The sequence below is a fragment of the Schistocerca cancellata genome, chromosome 1 (assembly GCF_023864275.1).
Source record: "Schistocerca cancellata isolate TAMUIC-IGC-003103 chromosome 1, iqSchCanc2.1, whole genome shotgun sequence".
Taxonomy (NCBI): domain Eukaryota; kingdom Metazoa; phylum Arthropoda; class Insecta; order Orthoptera; family Acrididae; genus Schistocerca; species Schistocerca cancellata.
The window spans coordinates 994,320,540-994,346,765 of record NC_064626.1 but is presented as its reverse complement, the minus strand read 5'-3'; the positions used below and the strand labels follow the sequence as shown (position 1 = coordinate 994,346,765).

General features: G+C 43.7%; 1 protein-coding gene across 1 annotated transcript in view; it reads left to right on the top strand.

The window, feature by feature from the left end:
• The window catches only part of LOC126120829 (transcription factor collier), a 483,991-nt gene that overhangs the window by 426,199 nt on the left and 31,566 nt on the right, over nt 1-26,226 (top strand). Inside the window, exons 9-12 of the mRNA XM_049915080.1 lie at nt 13,152-13,306; nt 18,226-18,352; nt 21,361-21,449; nt 25,770-25,962. Of these exons, the coding sequence (XP_049771037.1) occupies nt 13,152-13,306; nt 18,226-18,352; nt 21,361-21,449; nt 25,770-25,962 (564 nt within the window). The remainder of the gene's footprint in view (nt 1-13,151; nt 13,307-18,225; nt 18,353-21,360; nt 21,450-25,769; nt 25,963-26,226) is intronic.

The window sequence follows — 26,226 nt, the reverse complement described above, 5'->3', positions numbered from 1 at the left end:
GCAGTGTCGTATTGAATAGTCCTGGAAGCACTTTTCGAATATGTAATACCAAATTTTGCTTGGTCTAATGTTAACCTCTTTTACAACTCGAGTGTACCTTTCAGCCATTGCGATTCATCATAGAAACCTCCGAGTAGGATGAGAGAGCATCAAGCAGGTTTTTCTAGTCATATGAAGTTCAAAAATGGCTCTGAGCACTATGGGACTTAACTTCTAAGGTCATCAGTCCCCTAGAACTTAGAACTACTTAAACCTAACTAACCTAAGGACATCACACACATCCATGCTCGAGGCAGGATTCGAACCTACGACCGTAGCGGTCGCGCGGTTCCAGACTGTAGCGCCTTTAACCGCGTGGCCACACCGGCCGGCCTCATATGAAGTGTTCAGACAAATTGGAAAAAAGGACTTACCGGATAGATTACAACAACAGATTTTAACATACAGTAGTTAAAATTCGTATAGCAGCTTGTCATTGCTGTTCCACATTTCGACGACAGTCATAAACATGAGATACTGAGTAAATATAGATAATTTTCTACCATCCGTTGGGTTGAGTTTTCTGTTGTAGTTCCCGAGCTTGGACTACTGTTTCTTACTGTTCAAGAACCTATTGTAGAAAACTGTAGCTCTGTCTGATTGGTGCCTGGCTATCACAGATGCCAGGTCAAGATTTCGCAGCTGTGTACACCTCCCTCGACGTGTCACGACGGCAAATTTTTTCTTCCACTGTGTTTGAATATTATTTATTAGGCTCTTTTTGCCTGTTTAGAAATTGCTGTCAAATAAAAGATGAGAACCTACACGTTTCTTTTAAGGGCGTTTTTAAGCACATCATTTGGTTACAAAACTTTTGATTCTGTCAGTACCCTTAAGCACGTCTTTGGGGGTTCTTTCTCAACAAAAACGATACTGTACCTTAGGATTGTGATATGTATAGCTCTGAAACCCACTCCTGGATGTAACTGTAGACTTTTCAACAAAAGAGCTTAATTGTGTAGCACATATTCTAGCAACTATTCCGGTTAGGTAAACCTCAAACCTATTTTGTCAATTTAACGCTGCACATATGCGCAACCAAACGCTCAACATACACGGAATAAATTACGCCGAGTTCTTCTAAATTCTAGTTTTAAGACATTGGGGTTAAGGAACATCATGTCCGGAATCGCCGTTTTCGTGCATTAGGAATAAACAGCTTGCAGTATGTCTGAAATAGTGGTTATAATTTACTTTGTCTGATAACGATTACATTTGTAACCAGCTAGCTAATATACTTGCAGTGCCGAATGCTTAGCGACAAACGACACGCAGATCGTCTTGTGGCGCATCGGGCACATAGTGTGTTGTCGTCCGCCGTTGGTCCTCAACGAATCACTGCATCAGCGGTTAGCATTGATCATGTTACCACACACTCAGCAAGCAGTAAAAGAAACTGAAGAGAATTTTTTTGAAGACGGTTATACTTCAAAATGGCTCTGAGCACTATGCGACTTAACTTCTAAGGTCATCAGTCGCCTAGAACTTAGAACTAATTAAACCTAACTAACCTAAGGACATCACACACATCCATGCCCGAGGCAGGATTCAAACCTGCGACCGTAGCGGTCGCGCGGTTCCAGACTGTAGCGCCTTTAACCGCTTGGCCACCACGGCCGGCGGTTATACTTCAGCGTGAAGAAATGAAGACTTTAAGATATTCCAGCGGCATTTTAATTCTGTGACAGGAAAGAACTTGGAAATCAGCTGTTGTTGTTGCTGTTGTTGTTGTTGCTGTTGTTGTTGTTGTATTCAGTCCGAAGACTGGTTTGATCCATCTCTCCATGTTACTCTATCCTGTGCAAGCCTATTCATCTCTGAATAACTACTGCAACTTACGTCCTTGAGCCGGCCGTGGTGGCCGAGCGGTTCTAGGCGCTTCAGTCCGGAACCGCGCGACTGCTGTGGTCGCAGGTTCGAATCCTGCCTCGGGCATGGATGAGTGTGATGTCCTTATGTTAGTTAGGTTTAAGTAGTTCTAAGCTCTAGGGGACTGATGACCTCAGAAGTTAAGTTCCATAGTGCTCAGAGCCATTTTAACCATTTACATCCTTGAGAATCTGCTTACTGTATTCATCTCTTGGTTCCCCTCTACGATTTTAAACCCTCATACTTTCTTCCAGTACTAAATTGGTGATCTCTTGACGTCTCAGAATGTGTCCTGTCAACAGATCCCTAATGTTATTGAACTTGTGCCACAAATTTCTTGTCTCCCCAATTCTAGTTCTTAAGTCGTCATATCTTCAGCATTTTTCTGTAGCACCATATTACAAAATAATCTATTCTTTCCTTGTCTAAACTATTTATCGTCCATATTTCAGTTCCATTGGTGACTACACTTCAGGCAAATACCATCACAAAAGACTTCTAACACTTAAATCTATATGAGAGTTAACGAATTTCTCTTCTTCAGAAACTCTTTCCTTGCCATTGACAGTCTGGACGATAATGAATAGAAACACGAAAATGATAGAAAAATCTGAGTTGTGGTGTCACAGAAGAATGCTGACAGTTGGATGGGCAAACTGAGTAACTAATGAAGAGGTTTTTTATGATGCATAAATCTGCTCCACATGTCTTGACAAATCGTCTATTTGGATAAAATCGTACAAACGACCCGGGTTTCAAGATGAAAATCTCATTTCTAGGCGCTACAAAAAAAGAAAAAAGAAAAACCTAAGGAAGATCCTTCATAAAATTAATTAACGTTAACAGGTCAGATGTCAATGTGAATATCAGGGTATATCTTGAGGCATGCCTCACCCGCACAGGGTCTCACATGCTTCTTGATAAATTTGCTTTTTTTTCTTTTGAGCACCTGAGATTGAGATTTACATCCTGTAAGCCTGGTCATATGTACGAGTTCATCCAAATAAAGAATTTGTCAAGTAAAATTGCAGCGGATTTATTAAAGATGAACAATTTTAGCAACAGTTGAGGATCTCCCGGAAAGAGTATATTATGCTAATTAAGTGATGGTGAATCGAGATATCGAGGAAAGAGTTTTGTGACACAAGTTGACTAAAGAAGTGATTGCTTGATAGGAAATACGCTGATATATCAAGAAATTGTTAATTTAGTAATGGAGTGTGGGAGGAGAGAGAGAGAGGGAGCTAGACTTGAATGCAGTAACAGGTTCAAATGGATGTAAGGTGCGCAGTTCTGTGGATACGAAAAAAGCCTCGTGCAGGGCAGACTAGCGTGGAGAGCTGCATCAAATCAGTGGCTGAAGACAAGAACTCAGCGGAGAGGCTTGTTTACAGTCTGGTGCGGTGCAGCCGCAGACTGAAATGCGTGCGCCGGCGCAGTGGCGAGTCGTGATGAGCGGCAGGCCGGCCACGCGCCCAAGTCGTCGCGCGGATTGCATACGTCGGCGCTGCGGGCGCAGACACTTCCTTTTTCCGCGCTGGCTCCGCGGCGAGACAAGGGAAGCCGGCAGCGCCACAGCGGTGCGGGACGTCTGAAAGGACCTCATTACTTTTGCCGCTCGTAAAGTCCTTTCATCCGGGGCGGCGGTGGGCGACGGTGGGCGGTGGCGGCGCCAATCCCTCGGCGCCTCCTTCCCGGCCGGGACATTCTTATCGATCGGCGCGGTGTCCTTCCCCGGCGCCCGGCTGCTGGCGCCCTTACTGATTTCTCTCGGCCGCCGCGTGTTTCTTTCTGTTAGCCGATGGATTTGGGTGGCCATAGAGTGACGTGCGCCCCGCCGCACTGCCGCCCCCATCCAATCTCATCCGCCGCCCCCGGACGCCTCCCTCCAGCAGCGGCCACTCATCGGCGCCGGAGTCCGCCGCTGCCGCATGCGTACTGGGAGTCGTCAACAGCACGCGGAGGCCCCGCGGCCTGCTTGCCACCACTATGGCGTCCGTGAACTGCTCTGTACACATTCTGTATCAGCCTGCCGCTGCAGTTCTCCTCTGTATTTCAGCCTTCGTACCCTCCTTGACAACGAACAATACCGAGACACACAACAAAGGTTCAGGAAGCAAACAGTTCCACCAAAATTTCTTTTGGACTGAAGGAATAGCTCTACGTTGCTCCCTATTAGACGCTGTTAGTACGTTATGTTATTGACTGAAATTTACTTTTGTTGTGTTTCATACACAGAAGGAAAAAATCGCAACGCTAAAAAATAATTAACGTAGAGTAATGAAATTTTGGGAATACATTTGTCTGGGTGACATATTTAAATGCATAACATTCCAAATGTCACTGGGTACGGTAAGTGCGAGAGAAACCATTGCAATTGTAGAATGCTGGTACGTTAATAACCTGCGTAACCGCCAGAATGTTGAATTCAAGCACGCAAACGAGCATGCCTTGTGTTATACAGGTGCCAGATGTTAGTTTGCGGGATGGATTCCAAGCCTGTTGCACTTGGTGGGTCAACACAGGGACGGTTAATGCTGTTTGTGGATGACGTAGGATTTTCAAATAGTTCAAATGGCTCTGAGCACTATGGGACTTAACATTTGAGGTCATCAGTCCCCTAGAACTGGCACGCTGGATTTGTCAGCCGATGATGTTGCGTATGTGTTCGATTGCAGACATGTGATCGAGTAGGCCAAGGCAACATGACGACGCTCTGTGCAGCATATTGGGTCACAACAGCGGTATCTGGGTGAGCGGTATACTGTTGGAAAACATTTCCTAGGGTGCGTTTCACGAATGGCGGCACAACAGGTCGAATCACCAGCCTGACGTACAAATTTGCACTCAGAGTGTTTGGGATAACCACAAGGGTGCTCTTATGTCTTAGGAAAAAGCACCCCACACCGTAACTCCAGGTGTAGGTCCAGTGTGTCTAGCATGCAGACAGGTTGGTTGGAGGCCCTCAGCTGGCCTGCTTCAAACCAACGCACGGCCATCACAGGCACCGAGGCAGGACCAGTTTTCATCAGAAACAACAAAAGACCTTCACCCTGCACTCCAGTGAGGTCCCGCTTGACACCACAGAACTATGGTGGTGGTTTCGGGTCGGTGGAATCCACGTTACAGAGCGTCTGCTCGGAGCTGTCCTTGAAGTAACCGATTTGTAACAGTTGTCGTGTCACTGTGATTCCAACTGCAACTAAAATTGCTGTGGCAGACGGAGTACGATGCGCCAGAACCATACGCCCGACACGATTGTCCCCCCTCTTGGTAATACCACTGGCCGTTCTGGGTCCAGTCTCCTTGCGGTAGTGCATTCTCGTGACCACCACTGCTAGCTATCATGTATAGTGGCTACAAGCCTGCCAAGTCTTTCTGGAATACCTAGGAAAGAATAAGCAGCTTTTCGTAGCTCTATTACACGAATGACTGAGTTTTTGGTAATGGCGCCTTTGGCGTCTTAAAGGGATTCTTGACTGACATCAGCTCACAACGTCCAACCTCAACGCTCACGGTCGTTACAGCGTGTATTTAAAACAAACCTGATTTACATCCTCATAGCGGCGCTAGTACCTCCACTCTTATGCTTACGGCGCGAGTCATCATCTTTCGGATTTTGAAACACGCCGACCAGCGTCCGTTTATGTCGCACAGCTCCTTCCTGGTGTTGCGATTTTTTCCCTTTAGTTAGGACATCTAATATTTACCACAAGAGACGTTTCCTCGACTGACGGTAAGTATTTTTTTTAACGCCGGGTTTTCAGACTGAAACGTATTGACCAAAAATTTGTTTCCTACGCTCAAATTTCCAAGGAAGATTGGGTTATAGCGACAACATAGACGTTAGTTGCTTTTCATCTGGTCGCAGGATAACAATGTTAAATAATACTGGTGTCTAACGTCCTGCACGAAAACTAGCACATCTCAAGGAAATGCCCAACGGAAATTGTGTTTTGTTACTCTCTGGGTCTTTCCTATACACACGTAGCCCATACTCTGAAAAACTGCAGAGGGTAAAGTAGCAAAATCATGCCCTGAAAGTGACCGAAATTATCAGGATTCTGAGATCGTGCTTACGAATAGTACCATCTAATTTAAAAGAAACGTATACGAATGAGTATGCCAAAACGATACTGCAAAATAAGATGTTGAACCGTAGTCTCACATCCAAAAATCATTGCCAAGAAACAAAGCAAAAATTATCTGCCCGCAACAACATCATACGTAAACTTACTGCCACCACCTAAGTCAAAAATGGCTCTGAGCACTATGGGACTTAACATCTCAGGTCATCAGTCCCCTAGAACTTAGAACTACTTAAACCTAACTAACCTAAGGACATCACACACATCCATGCCCAAGGCAGGATTCGAACCTGCGATCGTAGCGGTCGCGCGGTTCCAGACTGAAAAGGCTAGAACCGCTCGGCCACCAGCGGCCGGCAGCACCTAAGTCGCACAGCCAAACGTCCTCCGTACGTATGCCTTGCAATCAGGCTTTTGTGCAGCGGAATATGCAGCACCAGTCTGCCGGTATTCCATAAACAGGTGCACACAGCGTTGAATGAAACTGGACGCATTTTGACAGGCTGCCTATAACCATCTCGTAGTACAAAAATTTATCAAATTATAGGCATAGCGCCATCTGACACCCGCAGAAGAACAGCCGCAGAAATGGAGAAAAAGGAGCAGGAAATCGATCACAGACACGCCTTGTTCGAACATGAACCACAAAAACCTAGGCTAAGGTCAAGAAGGAGCTTCAAACGCACAACGTCAGCAATTTCAACAGGAGCTGGAACTCGACGGACAGAGCTGTGGCAAAATTCATAAAGCGAGTGGGTTGAGGAGAACCTCAAAGAGGAACCTGCCACGGGATTTCATCTGCCGTGCGTGACATAGAAAGCACTAAACTGAATCAGGACATGAGTGCACGATGCTAAAACCTCACGAAGTGCAGATTGATGAGTGAAGACGAGTTCTGTGAGTGTTGTGACCTGCAGGACACACAACACCTCCTGGTCTGCAGAAACCTATCCGATCCTAACACAGCAAGTGATACGGCCATCAAGGCAGCAGAAGTCTGAAGCTTACTGCCCATCTAATAGAAAATCAATAGTGTCTTGCAGAATTAGTTATTGCTTTGTTTTACTGTTTTGCATTTTTATTTATTGTACTTTGTTTTTATTATTTTGTGTTACCTAACTCGTGGACAAGTAAAATAAATAAGTAAATCAGTAATAATCAGTGCATTAAAATGATTACGTTAATAATTAAAAGTAAAATAATTCTTATTCCGCTGTAAGAGTGCCTCACGCATCATAGAAACTCGTTACTTTTACCTCCTTGTCGGTAAACAGTGATGGATTTTCTCACTAGAAGCAATAATGTAGAATACTAAAATGTAGACTTTCACGACCGGAAATATCAAGTCCATTATAATTATCCGGGCTGTTATGCCGTGGTCGCTTGATGAATTCTGTGTCGATTCCCAACGTTTCGTCTCCGACTGCAGGAGACATCTTCAAGGGGGTCCGTAGCTCAATGGAAGGTCCAACACACCCACTGGCTCGCTACTGACTGCCGCTAAATTCCGTGTCCGCGCGCTCCCACGCCGCGGCGTGACGTCACGTGTTTTGAAAACGTCAGTGCAATTGGCCGCTGTCCGTCGCCGTCGATCGCCATTGCCATCATCCAGTAGTGGGCGGGTGGTACACATCTTCTTTAACATCGGCATCCATATGCCGTTTAATTTCACACCCCTCCTCCTTACGGTTGAAATTATTAGGGTGTTTAGCGATTTCGATTGCCTCCCTGTAGAGCTTTTCGTAACATCCGCTTGTGGCCGCTAGTACTTGCGTCTCCTCGAAACGAATATTGTGGTTCCCTGGCTGGAAAGCATGCTCCGCAACAGCTGATCGTTCCGTTTCTCCTCTTCTGCAATTTCCCTTATGCTCTTCCAAACGTTTAGAAACAGTTCTTTTAGTGGTACCCACATAAACATCACCACAGCTGCACGGGATCCTATACACTCCAGCTTTTTCCAGTGGTTTGCGAGCGTCCTTGGCAGGACACGGAATTTAGCGGCAGTCAGTAGCGAGCCAGTGGGTGTGTTGAACCTTCCATTGAGCTACGGACCCCCTTGAAGATGTCTCCCGCAGTCTGAGACGAAACGTTGGGAATCGATATAGAATTCATCAACCGACCACGGCATAACAGCCCGGATAATTATAATGGACAAAATAATGTAGAAATTATGTGCTAGCGGAATGTTAAATTTCAAAGGCGTTCCAAGATGTGTGTAATACAGATAGAGTATAGAGCTAGAACACAAACGTATAGAGACAATCTATTGACGTGGTTTAATGGACCATAGTGCAATAAATTAAATTTATGCAACACGTATCGGTGAAACATTCAGTTTTAATAAAATCTCTGCCTACCATCATTAGCTTTGTTCTTTAATGTCTTGATTTGCCGTCGTTTTTACGTCGTAACCTGTATGCAGGGCCCTACCTTATTTAGTAATGAAGGTTTCATGTTGTCTGACCCCATACACGTCAGCGACATTAGTACAACTGCACGTTGGTCGTCCGGCGTACTACTCCCTGACGCTCTTCATGAATCTCGTGTCTCCTCTTCATTTCTTTCAAAATTGGCTCTGCCACACAAAGACCTTGTTACGCCGTAAATGACTGTGTTGCCTAACATACAACTCAGTATGAAATTTGGTAGATTTCTATAAACCTCAGTATGGCTCGACGATATACAGCAATTTGTTCTGCCATTTGGTTTTTACAGACAAGAGAACATACTATGAATCCATCATGTCAAAAGAATCACAGAAATTTCATTTCTCCATTACCAATTTCAGATCAGTGAACTTCGTTGCAGGCTTTATTACTTCCGATCGACCAATTGTTATAAAGTCTGTTCCTCTCGGGCGGTTACTAGTTAAAACTACTAATGTTACCTGGAAGGCTTTTGTGTTTCCATTTATCTAAACCCGTTTCCTCAAATTAGGTACACTCACTAAAAACAATGGCTGGGGAAAACATGACAGCCAACACAGTACCGAGTAAGTTGTTACGATGTCAGTGCTGCAAGAGCTAACATAGACTAAACAGAGGCGATGCAGTTACGTCGCTTCATGTAAGAGAAATTTGCAAGTTTGAAAACAAGAAAGCGTTTAATGGTACGAAAGCAACAGAACACGCCCAGTATACGCATGTTGCGAACTAGGCATCATTTACAGAATTAATTGCGATGGAAACATTAAAATCGGTATGATGTCTATTATGGTTGCTATGCTTCTTAATGTTTTTATTTACATCCGGAAGCAATATATAAATCGATCGCATAAATATTTATACATGACCGATATCAACCTTGTAAAACTACTATCTTCACATGACTGCCCGCAGCTCGTGGTCGTGCGGTAGCGTTCTCGCTTCCAACGCCCGGGTTCGATTCCCGGCGGGGTCAGGGATTTTCTCTGCCTCGTGATGACTGGGTGTTGTGTGCTGTCCTTAGGTTAGTTAGGTTTAAGTAGTTCTAAGTTCTAGGGGACTGATGACCATAGATGTTAAGTCCCATAGTGCTCACAAGGGAACCTCCCCATCGCACCCCCCTCAGATTTAGTAATAAGTTGGCACAGTAGATAGGCCTTGAAAAACTGAACACAGATCAATCGAGAAAACAGGAAGAAGTTGTGTGGAACTATGAAAGAAATAAGCAAAATATACAAACTGAGTAGTCCATGAGCAAGATAGGCAACATCAAGGACAATGTGAGCTCAGAAGCGCCGTGGTCCCGTGGTTGGCGTGAGCAGTCGCGGAACAAGAGGTCATTGGTTCAAGTCTTACCTCAAGTGAAAATTTTATTTCCTTCATTTTCGCAAAGTTATGATCTGTCCGTTCGTTCATTGACGTCTCTGTTCACTGTAATAAGTTTAGCATCAGTGTTTTGCGACCGCACCTCAAAACCGTGCGACCTATATTTGCTGGATTCATATTGCCCACGTAATACATCTCACGTATTTAATTATCTCTCGTCCAAAGCAGCGAAGGAATACTCTCTCTTCCGTGCTCTGTAGTCGACTGACGTCGTGTGTTTCGATGTTTGTTTAGGTGTAGCGTCCCCATACTAGGGCGCAGTTACCTCGCATCGGACGGACGGACGGACAGATAATAATTGTCTGAAAATAAAAAATTAAAACAATTCACTCGAGCGAAGACTTGAACCAAGGACCTCTACTTCCGGAGCTGCTCAGCTAACCACGGGACCACAGCGCTCCTGTGTTCAAGTTCTCCTTGATGTTGCCTATCTTGCGCACGGACTACTCAGTTTGTATATTTTGCTCATTTTTTTCATAGTTCCACCCAACTTCTTCCTGTTTTCTCGATTGATCTGTGTTCAGTTTTTCAAGGCCTATCCACTGTGCCAACTTATAACTAAATCTAAGTGGGGTGCGATGGGGAGGTTCCCTTGTCAGTGCCATCCCGGAAGCGACGAAGTTGGTCGGCTGTTCTCGTGCCACTCTCGCGTGCTGGACGTCCTTGCATCATTACAGAATGTGGAGGTCTCAGACTTAGGCGCTCTGCAGAGCAGATCAATTGACGACACATCTCACGGCAGAGTACAATGCCATTCGACTAAGCTCCGTAGACGCAAATTGCTTCTCTCTTGTACAGCACAATCAACAAATAGCTGTCCAATTCTAAACCGTACAATTGCTTTAAGTAAAGCTCTGTGTAGTGATAATAAGTTTGTACCTGCCAGTACTGAAAATGAAATGGCTGCTGGCTTGAAACGCAGCTGCCGACGACCTGCAGACTAGGCCGACAATGCTTCCTTCGCGCCGGAAGCGCTAGGGGAGCGGCCGTTGTGGGGGCGAGGAGGGGTGGGCGAGCCGTTGCTATGGAGACGACGCCGCCGGCCATAGCTGGCGGCCGATGGATTATGGCTTCCGAAAATAACTGCCAGCCATAGTTAGAGAACAAGCACACACCCTACGGAACGAAGTTACCGACGTTAGATCACCGAGAAGCGCAGATCCGATCTGTTTAAATGGAAAGTCATCTCGGGATTCCGAAATTACGGTTCTCATTCTTCAGCTTCCCTGACTGGAAGTTTTTAATCATGAAGTCGAGGTTTACGTCAGCGGTATAAAACAGGAACGACGAATTTGAAATCTAGTTTCATTCTTTCACTTATTAAGCAAATAAATTCGAGAGATAAGTGACGTTCCGTATTTTTTCCTTTTGTCAAGTTTTGAGCTATAACGTTGATTTTACACTGTACTTTTACAATTCCACGTTAGCAGGCAGCCTCCGTGGTCACATACCTTAACTAAAACGTAATTATGGTAATTAATTTAAACCTTATTGGTCAAATCTTTGAGCAGCGAGAAAATACGTCTATTTAGAAATTGCGCAACAGATTTTTATCCCAATTTTCATAGCCAGACGAAGAGTGGGAAATGAACAAATCAGGTATCAAACTGACCAGATTTAATTACTTGAAAGTAGACAGATTTGTTAGTGATCAGAGGGAAAATTTTTGTCCGAAATTTTGTAGCCCAACAGAAGTGGGAAACAGAGAAACGGAGTTTCAAATTGACCACCATGGTGTCACGTTTGGTAATGTCGTGGCAATGAAGGAATACATATTAGCGATTTGAATGTATATTGAAATATTCCACAAACAGACGCTGCTAGCTACGTAGATGAAGTGTCAAAAACATCACTTCTTCAAGGCCTAGCTATTTTGCGTATAAAAAGTTTGATTGGTGTAGAAATTGTGAAAATTGTTTTTTCATGTTGAAAAAGTAAAATAAGTATCATGTTACAGCATAGTTTTAAACCTCTCTGGTTTCTATTGATCTGTATACTCTTAATAATAATAGAATATCTATCGATATTTAAATATATTAGACTTAACTCTTTCTGAGCTAAGTTTGTAATTTTAAAAACAATTGGAAAAATCGTTCAAATGTTTCGTGAATTATTTCGCTTGCCATAAAATACAAAAAAAAATATTTACGCCCCTCATTTGCTTCTACATGATTTCGAGCATCATTCAAAGGCACGTCAAATATTTCTGTAATCTCTTTTATTTCTTACTTTTAGAGAAATCATTTCACAGAACGTTTTACTGTTTTATGAATTATTCCCCGAGCGCGTCATGATAATTTCGTTTCTATTTCCAGTTTTGCATACCAGTATGTAAAACCCTCGTATAATCGGGTAGTTAAATAAAGCATACCTGAAAAATAATGCATAAATAATTTGAATTTAGTGTGTAAATGTGCTCTATATGCTTTATACAGATAAGGGAATACATGTTGTTGGTGGTGAGCGTCCGTGAGCTCATCTGACTATAGCGGTTATCAGTCAACATTCACACAACATTTGTGTACTGACTATAGTCGTTTCGACTATTTAGTTATTTTCAGTAGCCCATAATGCTTCTTGGCCAATGGTTGCGTCAGAACGTAGAAGGGGTGAGCATCCTGTGCATCTCCTCAGTGTTGCTACTAGAGAGAGCTGTCTAAGTTTACAACTACTACGGACATAAGACAGTTTCTAGCAGTGTTTATCTGAATATAAGTTTCTTTCCTTTCTTTTTTTCTTTTTTAGATACGGCGATCGCACTTAGTCAAGAAAATGCAAAGTGTCTATCTGACTATTTGCACTCGTGAAACATGACAACACTTGGATTTCAACATCAATTAGGGAGTTAACTTTTAGCGTCGATACTGAAGCATAAGACAATTTTCTTTGGCACTTATTGTGATGTTTTACGGTCTTCTTTCTGCCCTATTTTCGATAATTAATTCCCTTTATGAGTCATTCAATGTTACCATTTAAATGTATTTCCATTTATAATTAAGTAAACTGCTTCCCTAAGATGTTACTTTCCGTTTGTGAACAACTGAACCGCAAATACTTAAAAAAGAGTTGCTTTTATTTACTGCTAATATGAAAATGTGTTTGTCCTGTCATACGGGTCGCATGCTGCCGAAGATCACTTCTGGACTGCCTTCACAGAATGCAGAGTCTAAGTTCGTATTAGTTAATCAAGAGGAGCGTTAAACTCACCAACGCCAGATTCTCCCGTGGTAATAGCTTGTTGAGGTGTGTCCAGGGCTCTCGGCAGCCGGTGTCCCGTACCAGGCGCGGCGCCTTATTCTTATCCTGTGACGGCCGTCTCTCACTGTGGTACACCCCTGTCTCATAGGCTTGTACCCTCCCCTTCCCGTAGCCACCCCCTGCATCAAGGCCATCAGTCCGAGTGAAGGCTGGACGTCCGGGGGCTCCACCGTCATCATCATCGGCGACAACTTCTTCGACGGTCTGCAGGTCGTCTTCGGGACCATGCTCGTATGGAGCGAGGTAAGTCAAGTCTAATGCTTACTACTAAGTACAGTGTATAAGTGTAATGTTAGTAGTGAAAAAACGAGGGTATTGCTTTCTACGGGACACAGTAGTGACCATGTCTAGGGGTCTGCGCGAACGCCGAATGTACCCGCAAAAGTAAATATATTACAGTTTAAAGGATACTGTTGATATTATAATATGGTTTTCATTTACTGATATCAGTTCCTATAAATATATAGGATTGCACGAAGCGACACCACGTGTCGGTTGCAGGATAGCTGAAAATTTGCAGTCTGCATCTACTGATATTTTTTTGCTGAAGTCTTATTCTTCACGAAATTTGCAATGGATGGTCGCTGACTGCGATGCACAAGTTCTGAGCGTCCGGCTACTCACAACACTTTATTGTACTCGAGTAACATGCTGAAGACTGCATCGGAGTTAAAATGATAGGAACTAAGTCAATATTTTTTTGTATATGTGAATCATGGTGGCTATAAGCAAGTAGCAGAAACTAAATGTAAATTGATATTTTGGTATAAATTTTGTTACTTTCTTATGACAGGGAAAAAAGCAATTATATAATGTAAAAATTAGGTACTAGGTTTCTTGGCATAAAGAATGCATTAAATACGGCTAGCAATCAAAATGTTGGATGTCTCTCTTAGATGTAGAAATAAAATTTATGCAAATAACTTACGCGAATGCAGACGCGTGTCGTCGTCAACAACTGCCGATATTTCGACCTGCGACCACAACATTGCAGCAAGCAAACGCTGTGCAAGGGAATTTAGAATTTAAACCGTCGGTTTGCAGAGCAATTCCGGAAAGATAACACACACACACACACACACACACATATATATATATATATATATATATATATATATATATATATATATATATATATATATATATATCAAAAAAAGTTTTGCATCACCCCGGTTCCCAGAACTCCTGAAGATAGACGTTGACTGTGGATATTGTATCACAGACACAGTCCCTTTGACTGTTCAGAGATGTCACTAACCCCCCCCCCCCCCACCAAGATGTAAACAACTATGCATGAGCAGCGCCTGTTAGACCGAGGGGGTCCGACGGCCGATTAGTTCCAGTCATTCCACCAGGAAGGAGGTATACGGCTCGTCTGTAGTTCAACCATGCCTACACGGTCAATACCGCGGTTCGATCGCGTCCGCATTGTCACTTTGTGTCAGGAAGTGTTCTGAACAAGGGAAGTGTCCAGGCGTCTTGGACTGAACCATAGCGATGTTGTTCGACATGGAGGAGACACAGAGAGAGACAGGAACTGTCGATTACGTGCCTCGCTCATGCCGCCCCAGGGCTACTACTGCAGTAGATGACCGCTACCTACAGATTATGGCTCGGAGGAACCCTGACAGCAACGCCACCATGTTGAATAATGCTTTTCATGCAGCAACAGGACGTCGTGCTACGACTCAAACTGTGCGCAATAGGCTGCATGATGAGCAACTTCACTCCCGACGTCCATGGCGAGGTCCATCTTTGCAACCACGATACCTTGCAGCGCGGTACAGATGTGCCCAACAACATGCCGAATGAACCGCTCAGGATTGGCATCACGTTCTCTTCACCGTTGAGTGTCGCACATGCCTTCAACCAGAACTTGTCGGAGACGTGTTTGGAGGCAACCCGGTCAGGCTGAACGCCTTAGACACTGTCCAGCGAGTGCAGCAAGGTGGAGGTTCCCTTCTGTTTTGGGGTGGCATTATGTGGGGCCGATGTACGGCGCTGGTGGTCATGGAAGGTGCCGTAACGGCTGTACGATACGTGAATGCCATCCTCCGACCGATAGTGCAACCATTCGTCTCCATGGATGACAATTCGCGTCTCCATAGTGCACATCTTGTGAATGACTTCCTTCAGGATAGCGTCATCGCTTGACTAGATTGGCCAGCATGTTCTTCAGACATGAACCCTATCGAACATGCCTGGGATAGACTGAAAAGGGCTGTTTATGGACGACATGATCCATCAAGCACTCTGAGGGATCTACGCCGAAGCGCAGTTGAGTAGTGAGACAATCGGACCAACAGCGCCTTGTTGGACTTGTTGATAGTATGCCACGACGAAGACAGGCACGAATCAATGCAAGAGGATGTGCTACTGGATATTAGAGGTACCGGCGTGTAGAGCAGTCTGGATCACCACCTCTGAAGGTCTCCCTGTATGGTGGTACAACATGCAATTTGTGGTTTTCGTGAATAGAAAAGAGAGCGGAAATGATGTTTATGTTGATCTCTAATCCAATTTTCTGTACAGGTTCCTGAACTCTCGAAACCGAGGTGGCGCAAAACTTTTTTAATGTGTGTACGTACATACACACATACATACAGACATACTGTAAACTCTACGTTCAAAATGGCTCAAATGGCTCTGAGCACTATGTGAGTTAACATCTGTGGTCTTCAGCCCCCTAGAACTTAGAACTACTTAAACCTAACTAACGTAAACTTTTTGTGGGGCCAGCACCGAGCCTGCGATATGATGAATCAGATCTAAACACTGCATGTTTTTAATGAAATACAGCTTGTCATAATAACTGTAGCATCGCCCATGTCCGCGGGTAAAATAACCAGATCAACTCTACCGTAAGTGAAGGTAAAGCAGCCTCCCAGCTGTCGTTATATTACTCCTGTGTGTACTCGACAAATTCATAAAATCAGCTACTGACAAATGCTTTGGCGTTTTGCAAAATTTTAGCATTTCCCTAGCACAGATTAAGCTGTGTAGTGAAAACCTTTCTCCATGAGATTCATCGCAGAACGTCGAGATATAGAATTAGTCTCGTAGCCACGGAAACGCCCAACCTTCGCCAAATGGCGGGCAGTTACTGAATGAAATCTCCAGTCAGACCGCGACCATGAAGTATCGTCCAGCCAATCCCAAGAAATAGCCCAACATTTTGGAAGAAATTGTTAAATGAAGTCGAAACAATATTCCTTGAAAACAATTCGACGAGTGTAGTGGATCCCTTCACGAACAAGAGCTATGCCAGTGCGTCGCTTTTTCCTTTGTACAGCGCTCACTTACTGCAGTTTTGCCTTGAAAATGACAGGATGGTCAGCTGTCGAAAAATTGGCAGTTGTCGATGAGGTCACCCGGCTGCATTCCCGTAAGTTATTTGAACATTGTATATGCCGGGAGAAACTCAGGTCTCACAAAATTTGTGCCATTTGATATCCAGATACATCCAGCTGTTAATTTACAGCAAAATTTCAAAGCCAGGTGTAGCTACTTCAGCAGGTTTAATCCAGCAGGACTCTGAGGAGGTCATTAAAGTCGCTAACGAAAATTGAATACCGCTATACGCGATCAAAGATTTAGAGATACAAATCGGGTACTTGTGGAAGCATATATTGCATCTGAGCTTTTTTGCCTTCTTTTTCTTGCGCCTTTGTCCCTCATCGACGCAGAGTTGAACGGATTTGGCACGATTAGTTTAAGGGCCTGCCACCCAGTTACCCCCGGGGTGGAATATGCCCACCCCAACGGCCTGCGTGCAGTGCCATTCATGTAAAAGTGAGGTAAAGTTTTCTAAATGTTAGCGAATCGTGAAACTGTTCTGGGGTTTTGGCAGCAGCCCTGTATTCAACTATTGGAACGCGGGAAACTGCCTGAAAACCAAATCCAAGCTGGTCGTCGCACCGACCCTGGTCGTTAAACAACTGGCGGAAATGGCGCTTTAACACTCAGGACTAACCAGGCGGGTGGATGCAGATATCACACATACGTGCAGACCTCTGTTCATAGCCGTAACGTCCACATAGTCACCCTTCCTGCGTGCATAATACAGCTTTTAAAGCCGAAAAGTTTAAACATGTATTTGGTAGTGTTCATTACACTAAAGCGCAGGTTCCTCGGCATTCAGTGGCATTTTACAATGCACGCAGGAATTTCAAGAGGTCCTTTATCTGCTATGCGTTACCGCCGTAGAAGTCCACACTGCTTTTCAAAGTTTCCTTTCATGGGAGAGATTACTGAACTAGTTGAAAGCTGGGGCCAGTGCGTTGCTTTTTCTCTTGCACAGCGCTTGCTTGCTGCAGTTTTGCCTTGAAAATGAAAAATTCTTTAAACGTGTCTTTCAGATCAAGCAATCTACCAATGAGGAATCGTACACTCCCTTCCTGTTGTCAGTCATTGTGGTGTAAATGTTTAACTTTTTCACTATTTTTATTAACATTTAAAAGTATGGGACTATAGTTTTTGGATACGGAACAGCAGATCCTTAAGAGATAAAACCAGAGATATCTCATTTTTGTAGATCTGACAAAAAAGAAGTGCGGAGTAATAATGCATTGGATATGTGGATTTTTCTACTGTTGCCGCATTCATTTGAATTACGTGCTACCCTGAGTTTCCTCCGCTGAGAGTGACATAAACATTACGTATTCTTGTCACCAACGCGCCAGTTCCCTTGGAGAGTATTCTAAACCTCCATGAGGCACATTATTCAAACGACCGCAACAACGATAATTCCGCACTTTGTATCTTTTTTCCACGTATTTTCTTATCAGATCTACGAAAGAGCTATATCACTATATTGTGTCCCATACAGATCTCCTAATCATTCACATGATTTCTCAGTAGCTCAAGCAGATAGGGTTATTGGAACCAAACAACCTTTATCTGAAATAGTTTCATTTTACATTAGAAGTATCATAGTTGTTGTAGAGCTCAGAGAGACGCTGTGAAAAGTTACGTGTTATAATATATCATTGAATTATCCAGTCTTTAGCGAAATGAAAAGTACACTGGTTGCTCAAAAAATGTATATCAAAATAGTACGATGCGCAATGACCATGGGTAGCCAGAAGATGTGACTTTTATTGAAGCTTCCAGGAAAGTGCGGAGACAGACGATGTGGAGCTCTGTGGGTTTGCGTGTTGCAGCTGATCACGTCGCACGCGATCCGCGTGCAGACGCCCCCGCGACACATACCGGGCGTCGTCGAGGTGACGCTGTCCTACAAGTCCAAGCAGTTCTGCAAGGGCGCGCCGGGACGCTTCGTCTACGTCTGTAAGTACCGCGGCCAGGTCGCGAAAAACTAGTTGCTTCTGTTTCTTGGTTTATTGGTATACGGATGAAGGTGATAAGCCCCGTTAGTACCGTTCTGAACGAATACATATCGCATTTGAAAATAATGATGGGCACTCTAGCTTAATCGCAGGTGCTGGTCGAGAAACAGTTAGTGCTGAGTCCCACGACAATCAGACACAGTATAATTGCTCAAATATGTATGTGACCTCGACTCATCCTCATGCTATTCATCAAGATGTTGACAAAAAATCGTGAAAATTCATGAGAAGGTCCCCAACAGTTCGAGACTTGAATGACATAAAAAGTACGCTTTAGCTGAGCGAATTAGCAGCGCTAATAGCTGTAGCCACTATCATCATTCATTCAGCGAACTAGTTTTTCGAAAAAATAGGAACTATTATTTTGTAACTCCTCACGGAAAGACCAGTTACTAGCAACCCAGAAAATTTAGTGAAAAATGAAATCAGGGTTCCTCCGCGCCATAATTCGTAGGTAGCGGTTATCCACTGCAATAATAGCCCTTGGGTGGCCTGAGCAATTGGGGGTTAGTGTTGTTTAACGTCCCGTCGACAACGAGGTCATTAGAGACGGAGCGCAAGCTCGGGTTAGGGAAGGATGGGGAAGGAAATCGGCCGTGCCCTTTCAAAGGAACCATCCCGGCATTTGCCTGAAACGATTTAGGGAAATCACGGAAAACCTAAATCAGGATGGCTGGAGACGGGATTGAACCGTCGTCCTCCCGAATGCGAGTCCAGTGTGCTAACCACTGCGCCACCTCGCTCGGTGGCCTGAGCAAGGCATGTCATCGATAGTTCCTGTCTCTCTCTATCTCCTCCATGTCCGAACAAGATCGCTTTGGTTCACTCTAAGACGCCTGGACACTTACCTTGTTGAGAGTCCTTCCTGGCACAAAGTGACGATGCGGACTCGATCGAACCGCGGTATTGACCGTCTAGGCATGGTTGAACTACAGGCAACACTAGCCGTGTACCTCAACCCTGGTGGAATGACTGGAACTGATCGGCTGTCGGACCCCCTCCGTCTAATAGGCGCTGCTCATGCATGATTGTTTTCATCTTTGGGCTGGTTTAGTGACATTTCTGAACAGTCAAAGAGACTGTGTCTCTGATACACTATACACAGTCAAGATGTATCTTCAGGAGTTCTGGGAGCCAGGGTGATGTAAAACTTATTTTGATGTGTGTTTTATGTTCTGTCAGACCCCTCCGTACACTTAGCCATCCACTCAATCTGATGCAACAAATAAACTACTCGGTTTCATTCTATTCTGACACAAAAAAGACGAAATTCCAGAAGAAACATCATATTTTTAATTTCATGCAGAAGAGATAATTTTTATTTTATATTTAGAAAATGAAATAAAATAGTGATTAATGGCGACCACTCATTTTAAGGGGGAAATCCGAATCGACAGTTGAAGCAGGAAGCTTCCTATTTGCAAATCGTCAAATTTCGTGGTCTGAGTGCCGGTTTTATGTTTTCACTGCGTGAAGCCTGAAAATTTTTCCAAAACTCTTAAGTAAAAAAATTTAATTTTCCTATCGTATTACTGGAAGGTATCTCCGAGCGTACAAATCAAATCCAAGCAGCAAGACATGGACACCTCGTGGCGACGGGAGGTACGAGCAACAGAATAATGCTCCACTCCGACAGTTGCTGCCACCTGTTGGCGCAGAGCGCAACTAACCGCGGCTTCTGCGTTTACTCAGCAAATACTGTCCGCGTTTGCCTTCAAAATGGATTCAATAAAACAACTTTGTATGTCATGTAAACAGGATTTCCTTTGTCCCTCAGGCTAACGTTCGCCACGAGTATTAGCCTGCACTTAATTACGACCTAGTGGTCTGCAATGAAAATTACAATCTGTTAAACTACCGGTAAAGCAATCTGGCTGCGCTGTTAGCAAGTAACTAGGTAAATCTGCTAATTTCGCATATAATTAAGCGGCACCAATGAGGTGTAATGTGCGATACTGTCTGCTACAACTGATGTCTAACAGCAATAATGGGACAACGTTATAATTTATCTTTAAACATTTCGAGGCAGACGACTTGGATTCAGCTGCGTGTAGTTCATTTTAGCACGCTATTTTGACGTATTTACATGCAACATTAAAGCTTAGTTCTATATCGAACCCCAGAGCCCTCTTCACACTATCTGAGTCTTCGTTAACTACACATGTAGCATAGAACTGAAGCACTTTTTCTTTACTCACTCACTCTATCATCTTTGTGAAAATGAGAAACGACAAACAGCTAATGCGTGGTAAAGTGACAAGCATCCTGTGCTGTATACACCAAGATTCATTGCTAACAGACAACAACTGCTACATAACTAATCGTCCAAATTAAAGTTAACCAATATTCATCGAACATTCAGATGTTTTCTCTAGAGACGTGTTTATACACTGAAAACTAGAAACTATATTAAATATTTCGCGTCCCAGTAAGGTACGCACGTATGGCGTTCGTTGACAGTAGGAAACCTTTTCATGTAAATCGTTGTCAAGATTTGCTTAACTAAAGCTCGTTCTTCAGTGAGTAGCTACAGAGTTACAACGAGCGGCCAACGATATTCACTACACATTATTGCGTGTATGGAAACTGCCTGACGAAGAAGTGTAATTCTGAACCTGAAACGATATTTTTAGTACAAGTCAAATACTACATGTATTTGATGACTGACTCCAGTGTTGTTTTATTTTCTTTATTTTATAAAAATTTTGTTTTGAAACTTAGAAACGTTGTTGATCTTTTTCACAGACTCTTTTTCTGTAAATCTCCATTCTCTGTAAACTTCAGCCGAAAAGTGCGTAGAGAGTCTTCTTCAACTAAAAATTTATTCCTGTAACGTCTCAGAATCAACCAAAAAGTAACTCTCACGTCTCGTATGCTTTTCTGTGGCGCGACAACAAAAAGTTTCGAGAGTATGCGTACAGTATTGACATGTGATGTTTACTGTTGCAGCGCTAAACGAGCCAACCATCGACTATGGCTTCCAACGCCTTCAGAAACTCATCCCCAGGCACCCAGGAGACCCGGAGAAGCTGCCAAAGGTTGGTCCATATAGTTCCTGTTTTGCACGGGCAGTAGACGCAGAAATGTGAATTGAGAAACGAGATGCTTCGATCCACATCTTTGGCTTTTTGTAGCTGCAGCTGAGTATTGTAGACACCTTCGCATCGTTCCATGATGTTGGAACCCTCTCTTATTTTAAGTCAAACTGCTAGGAGCTATTCCAACGGCCTTGCTACAGCGGTAACACCAGTCCCCGTCGTATCACCGAAGTTATGCGATATCGGGCTTGGCTAGCACTTGGCTGCATAACAGTTCGGATCCGTCGATCGCTATTGGCAAGAGAGGTGCACTCAGCCCTTCTTAGGGCAATTGAGGAGCTACTCGATTGAGAAGCAACAGCTACGACCACGAAAGCTGACAACATGCCCCTCCAAATCCGCATCCAGCGACGCTTATCGGCTGAGGGTGACGCGGCAGTCGGTCGGTACGTTGACCTTCCGAGGTCTGTTCGAACAGAGTTTAGTTTTATTGGAAGCTGTGTTCCTCTCAGACGTTTACAGACGCCCCCTGTAGCTAAAGCTGTACCACCTGTACGATCGTTATCATCTATTAACAATTATTACGCCCGAATTAAGGCTGTTTGTTTCAATCTAAGAGTATACGGTACTCGTTTCTATAAACGAGTATACTTCATGGACCATTTGGATATTATATTTTGGTTCGTATTTTTCAGCTTCTCATTGGAATACAGAACAGTTGCAGAAGAATATTCTCAGGATTTGATAGCAAGACTCACATTCCACTGATACAAATTCCTCCTAAGTGTTCGTACCACGACTTCAACAACCGTGTCACAAATGAGAAAAGCGCCGGCAGTAGAACTTAATTAAAAATCAAACCCGCAACCGAAGACGCGCTGACGTGTGTTTATTTCGTGACGTCATTCTTGCTGGGCTACTGCTGTAATTGCGGCTAGGTAGCCGAGCAGGTGGTAGCGCTACTCACTGGGAGACCACCTTTTGTGCGCATGCGTGATTTACTCGTCACATTTCAGCGGCGGCAGGGGCTTTTGTGTCCGTCCTCCGAAATACGATGTCAGCGTTGCGATAACAATTATCTGTCCCGCTTATCGACATCGTTTAAAGTGGCTTCTGTAATCGATTGCACGGTGGGCAGTTTGTTTGGTTATGTTTAGTGGGATCATCAATATAAACAGCCGTGCCTGATAAGGAGGGCGCTACGTCAGCGTCGTCGATGGCTGGGTTTTCGACGCTGCCAGCGTGCGCTACTGGGCGTCATATATTCAATACCGTGAAAACGAACCATAACACGGAGATGCATTGCTTTTTTTTTTTCTTTTTACAAGGGTCTTCTTTTGATACGGCAAGAGCGTAGGAGAGGCGCTGCGGACGATGTCGTGCTGTTAGCAAAGGCATTCGCATCGGTCGTCTGCTGCCATAGCCCATTAATGCCAGGTCGCCAGATTTCGCCTCACTGTCGTAATGGATACTTTCGTCGTACGTCCACATTAATTTCTGCTGTTATTTCGCGCAGTGTTGCTTGTCTAGCACTGACGACTGTAAACAAACGCTGCAGCTCTCGGTCGTTAAGTGAAGGCCGTCGGCCACCGCCTTGTCCGCGGTGAGAGGTAATGCCTTAAATTTGGTATTCTCGGTACACTCTCGACACTGTGGACCTCGACTTCCGAAATGGAATTTCCCATGCTTCTAGCTCAATTTTTATTTTTCGACACAATCACTAATGAAGGCTGTGCTTTCTCCTCCGGGTCTGTGGCGCTGGATGACGATTGTGATGATGGGGATCATGACCACACATAGTCCGTTGCAAAAATATCTGTAAATGATTTGCTATACAGTCACCAGATATATAGACAGGAGACTGAGCTGGAAGCCTTTCTCTAAGGCACTTGTAGTCAATTGAATAGCTAATCAATATGAATCCCATAGCTTCCAGACAAGGCTTCCCTAAACTCCGCAAAGGTATCATCCCAGTCCGTCGTATGGTGTCTTCATTCTCAGCTCCATTTTACAGATTAGTCAGAGAGTTAAATGACCTGATCAAGGTCAAAACCAAGTTTAATCCTAGTCATTATATTCTTAATTTAGTTGGCCTGGTAAAAAAGATAAAAGACATTCAAATCCCTCATTGCATCAGACTAGTTTCTTTTGAAGTCAACAACTTATTCACTAATATACCTGTTCAGGAGTGGCTTAACATTCTCACAAACTTCCCAGATAAATCAGGAATTTACCCAGTTGTCACAGATGACGTAAGGTTAGCCACACAAATTTGTCTGACATAAAATTTTTTCCATTTCAATGGCAGGACATACAAAGAGCTACATGATCTATCTATGTGATCCCCTCTCAGTCCAGTTCTTGCTTAAATCTTCGGGGAAAATTTTGAAAAACAGTTTTTGGCAAGTAATGCACTCTTCCAAGATTGGATACTGCTTTAGGTGTGATGATGATGTGTTGTGGTTATGGAGAGGTACTACCAGAAAACTTCAAAAATCCTCAAGCAGTTAAATTCTAAACATAATAGCATAAAATTCACGATGGAGTTTGGGGGCAAGTGCATAAATTATATAGATCTAACCACAGACATCAGTGATCATATTCATCCTTTCAAGATTTCTATGAAGCCTACCACCACAGATATTGTAGCACCTGTCAATTCTCGACACCCAGTGACCTGTAAACATGCTGCCTTTCATTCAATGACACATCACCTAATATCCATCCGCATGAGTGAAGACAACTTGCTAATGAAATTAAATGGAATGAAACAAGTACCGTCAAACAATGTCCACCCTCCTACTTGGAGGCCGCCATTATGCAGGAAAAGCAGAAACAACACGTGTAATCTCTTCTTTACCCTGTTCTGGACTCACCACCTCAAGAACGCAATAAATGTTGCACAGTTCCATATTTAGGAAAAGTGTCATTGGATGTAGCCAGAAATCTTCAATCCGGAAACTTAAAATCATCATTTTATGTGCACAGCACTGTTGGACACTTTTTGCCCAATGATAAAGACAACACTCGAGCTAGAAAATAGAGTGATATATATATATATATATATATATATATATATATATATATATATATAATTACTTGTAATTGTAAGACATTCTTTATAGGCCAGTCAGGAAGGGCAATATGCACACACGTGAAAGAACACCACAGAAGTTGGAAACTTAGAGAAGGAGACTCTGTTTTTGCAGAGCACCTGGTACAAGTTGCCGCGTGAAATATTACATCACATACATAAAGGAAGGTGAATGAACTTCGTTGGAATAATGGAAATTAGTAAACTTATGTCCATCTACCCAACGTAGCTACTGAGTAACCAGTCACATTTCCCTCACTCGCCACTTCTAACTGCAGATACTACCACTCATAATCCCATCAATATCATGCTGTAAATTAGCCGTCTTAGCCACATGTCCCATTTTTCCTTTATGTCAGTTACTATAATTCTTTTGTGAGATAATGAGATAAGCCTCTACATCCTTACATTTGTCCTCTAGCCATCCCTGCTTAGCCATTTTGCACTTGCTGTCGATCTCATTTTTGAGACGTTTGTATTCCTTTTTGCCTGCTTCATTTAATGTAGGTTGCAGTAGGTACTGGGAGATGAAGAAGCTTGCACAGGATAGAGTAGCATGGAGAGCTGCATCAAACCAATCTCAGGACTGAAGATCACAACAACAACAATTCTTTTGTCGTGTTAAAAAAATTACTTTTGTAATCCTAGCTCTTCACTTACCTGGTTTATCTCACTAGTACACTGTATCTGTTAGTAATTTAAGGCCTATTAAAGACAAGTTTATTTTGTTGAGAAACACCCGTGGAACATGTCACCAAAGTTTATCGTTAAATTTATTTTCTACTATGAACAATTGTTGTAATTTGTATATAGTTGATTGGTTAATGTGTTACATATCTTATCTTATTTAATTAACCTTGCATCGCATTTATACTGAAATAAAAATATTTCTAAATGTAAGGTTAACATTTTCATCTCTGGAAATGGAAATACTGTGTAGCTGCGCTAGTTTAAAATCTTTTATACAAAAAAATTCACCCTATATTTATCTTTGAACCAGATGATGACATAGCAGTCGAAAACCAGTGTCGCGTCTGTTTTCAATCATAATGAACATCTGTAGTTATGATGAAGTTGATAACATCCCGTCACCACTATTTTGCTCCGTGTAAGACACACATATAGTCAGAGACGCTGTGCGCTTCGAGTTGTAGTGCCTCCTGCACAGTGGGCACTCAGTACGCAGAGTGGAGAGAGGATGGTGAGGGTGTGCGTTGTGCCCGCAGGAGATAATCCTGAAGCGCGCGGCCGACCTGGCGGAGGCGCTGTACAGCATGCCGCGCAACAACCAGCTGGGGCTGTCTGCGCCGCGGTCGCCGCCCGCCGCCGCCAACGGCATGCCCTCCGGCTTCAACACCTACACCGGCCAGCTCGCCGTCAGCGTCCAGGACGCGCCCTCCGCCGCCCAGTGGACGGAAGGTGCGTACGCACGTACGTTCACCTCACCACACTACATACTTCTCATAGCTGTTGCTAACATTAAGGAATTGTACCGGCATGTCCTACAAACAAACATCAACACAGACGTGTTCACCTGAAGGAAATAGGGTCGAGTAAGGTAGCGCAGCGGTAAGGCACTGGACCCGCAGTAACAACGACGCCCTTTCAAATCTCCAGCCATCTAGGATTCCTTAAGCAGCTTAAGGCGAAAACCGAGATAGTTCTTCTGAAAAATGCACACCC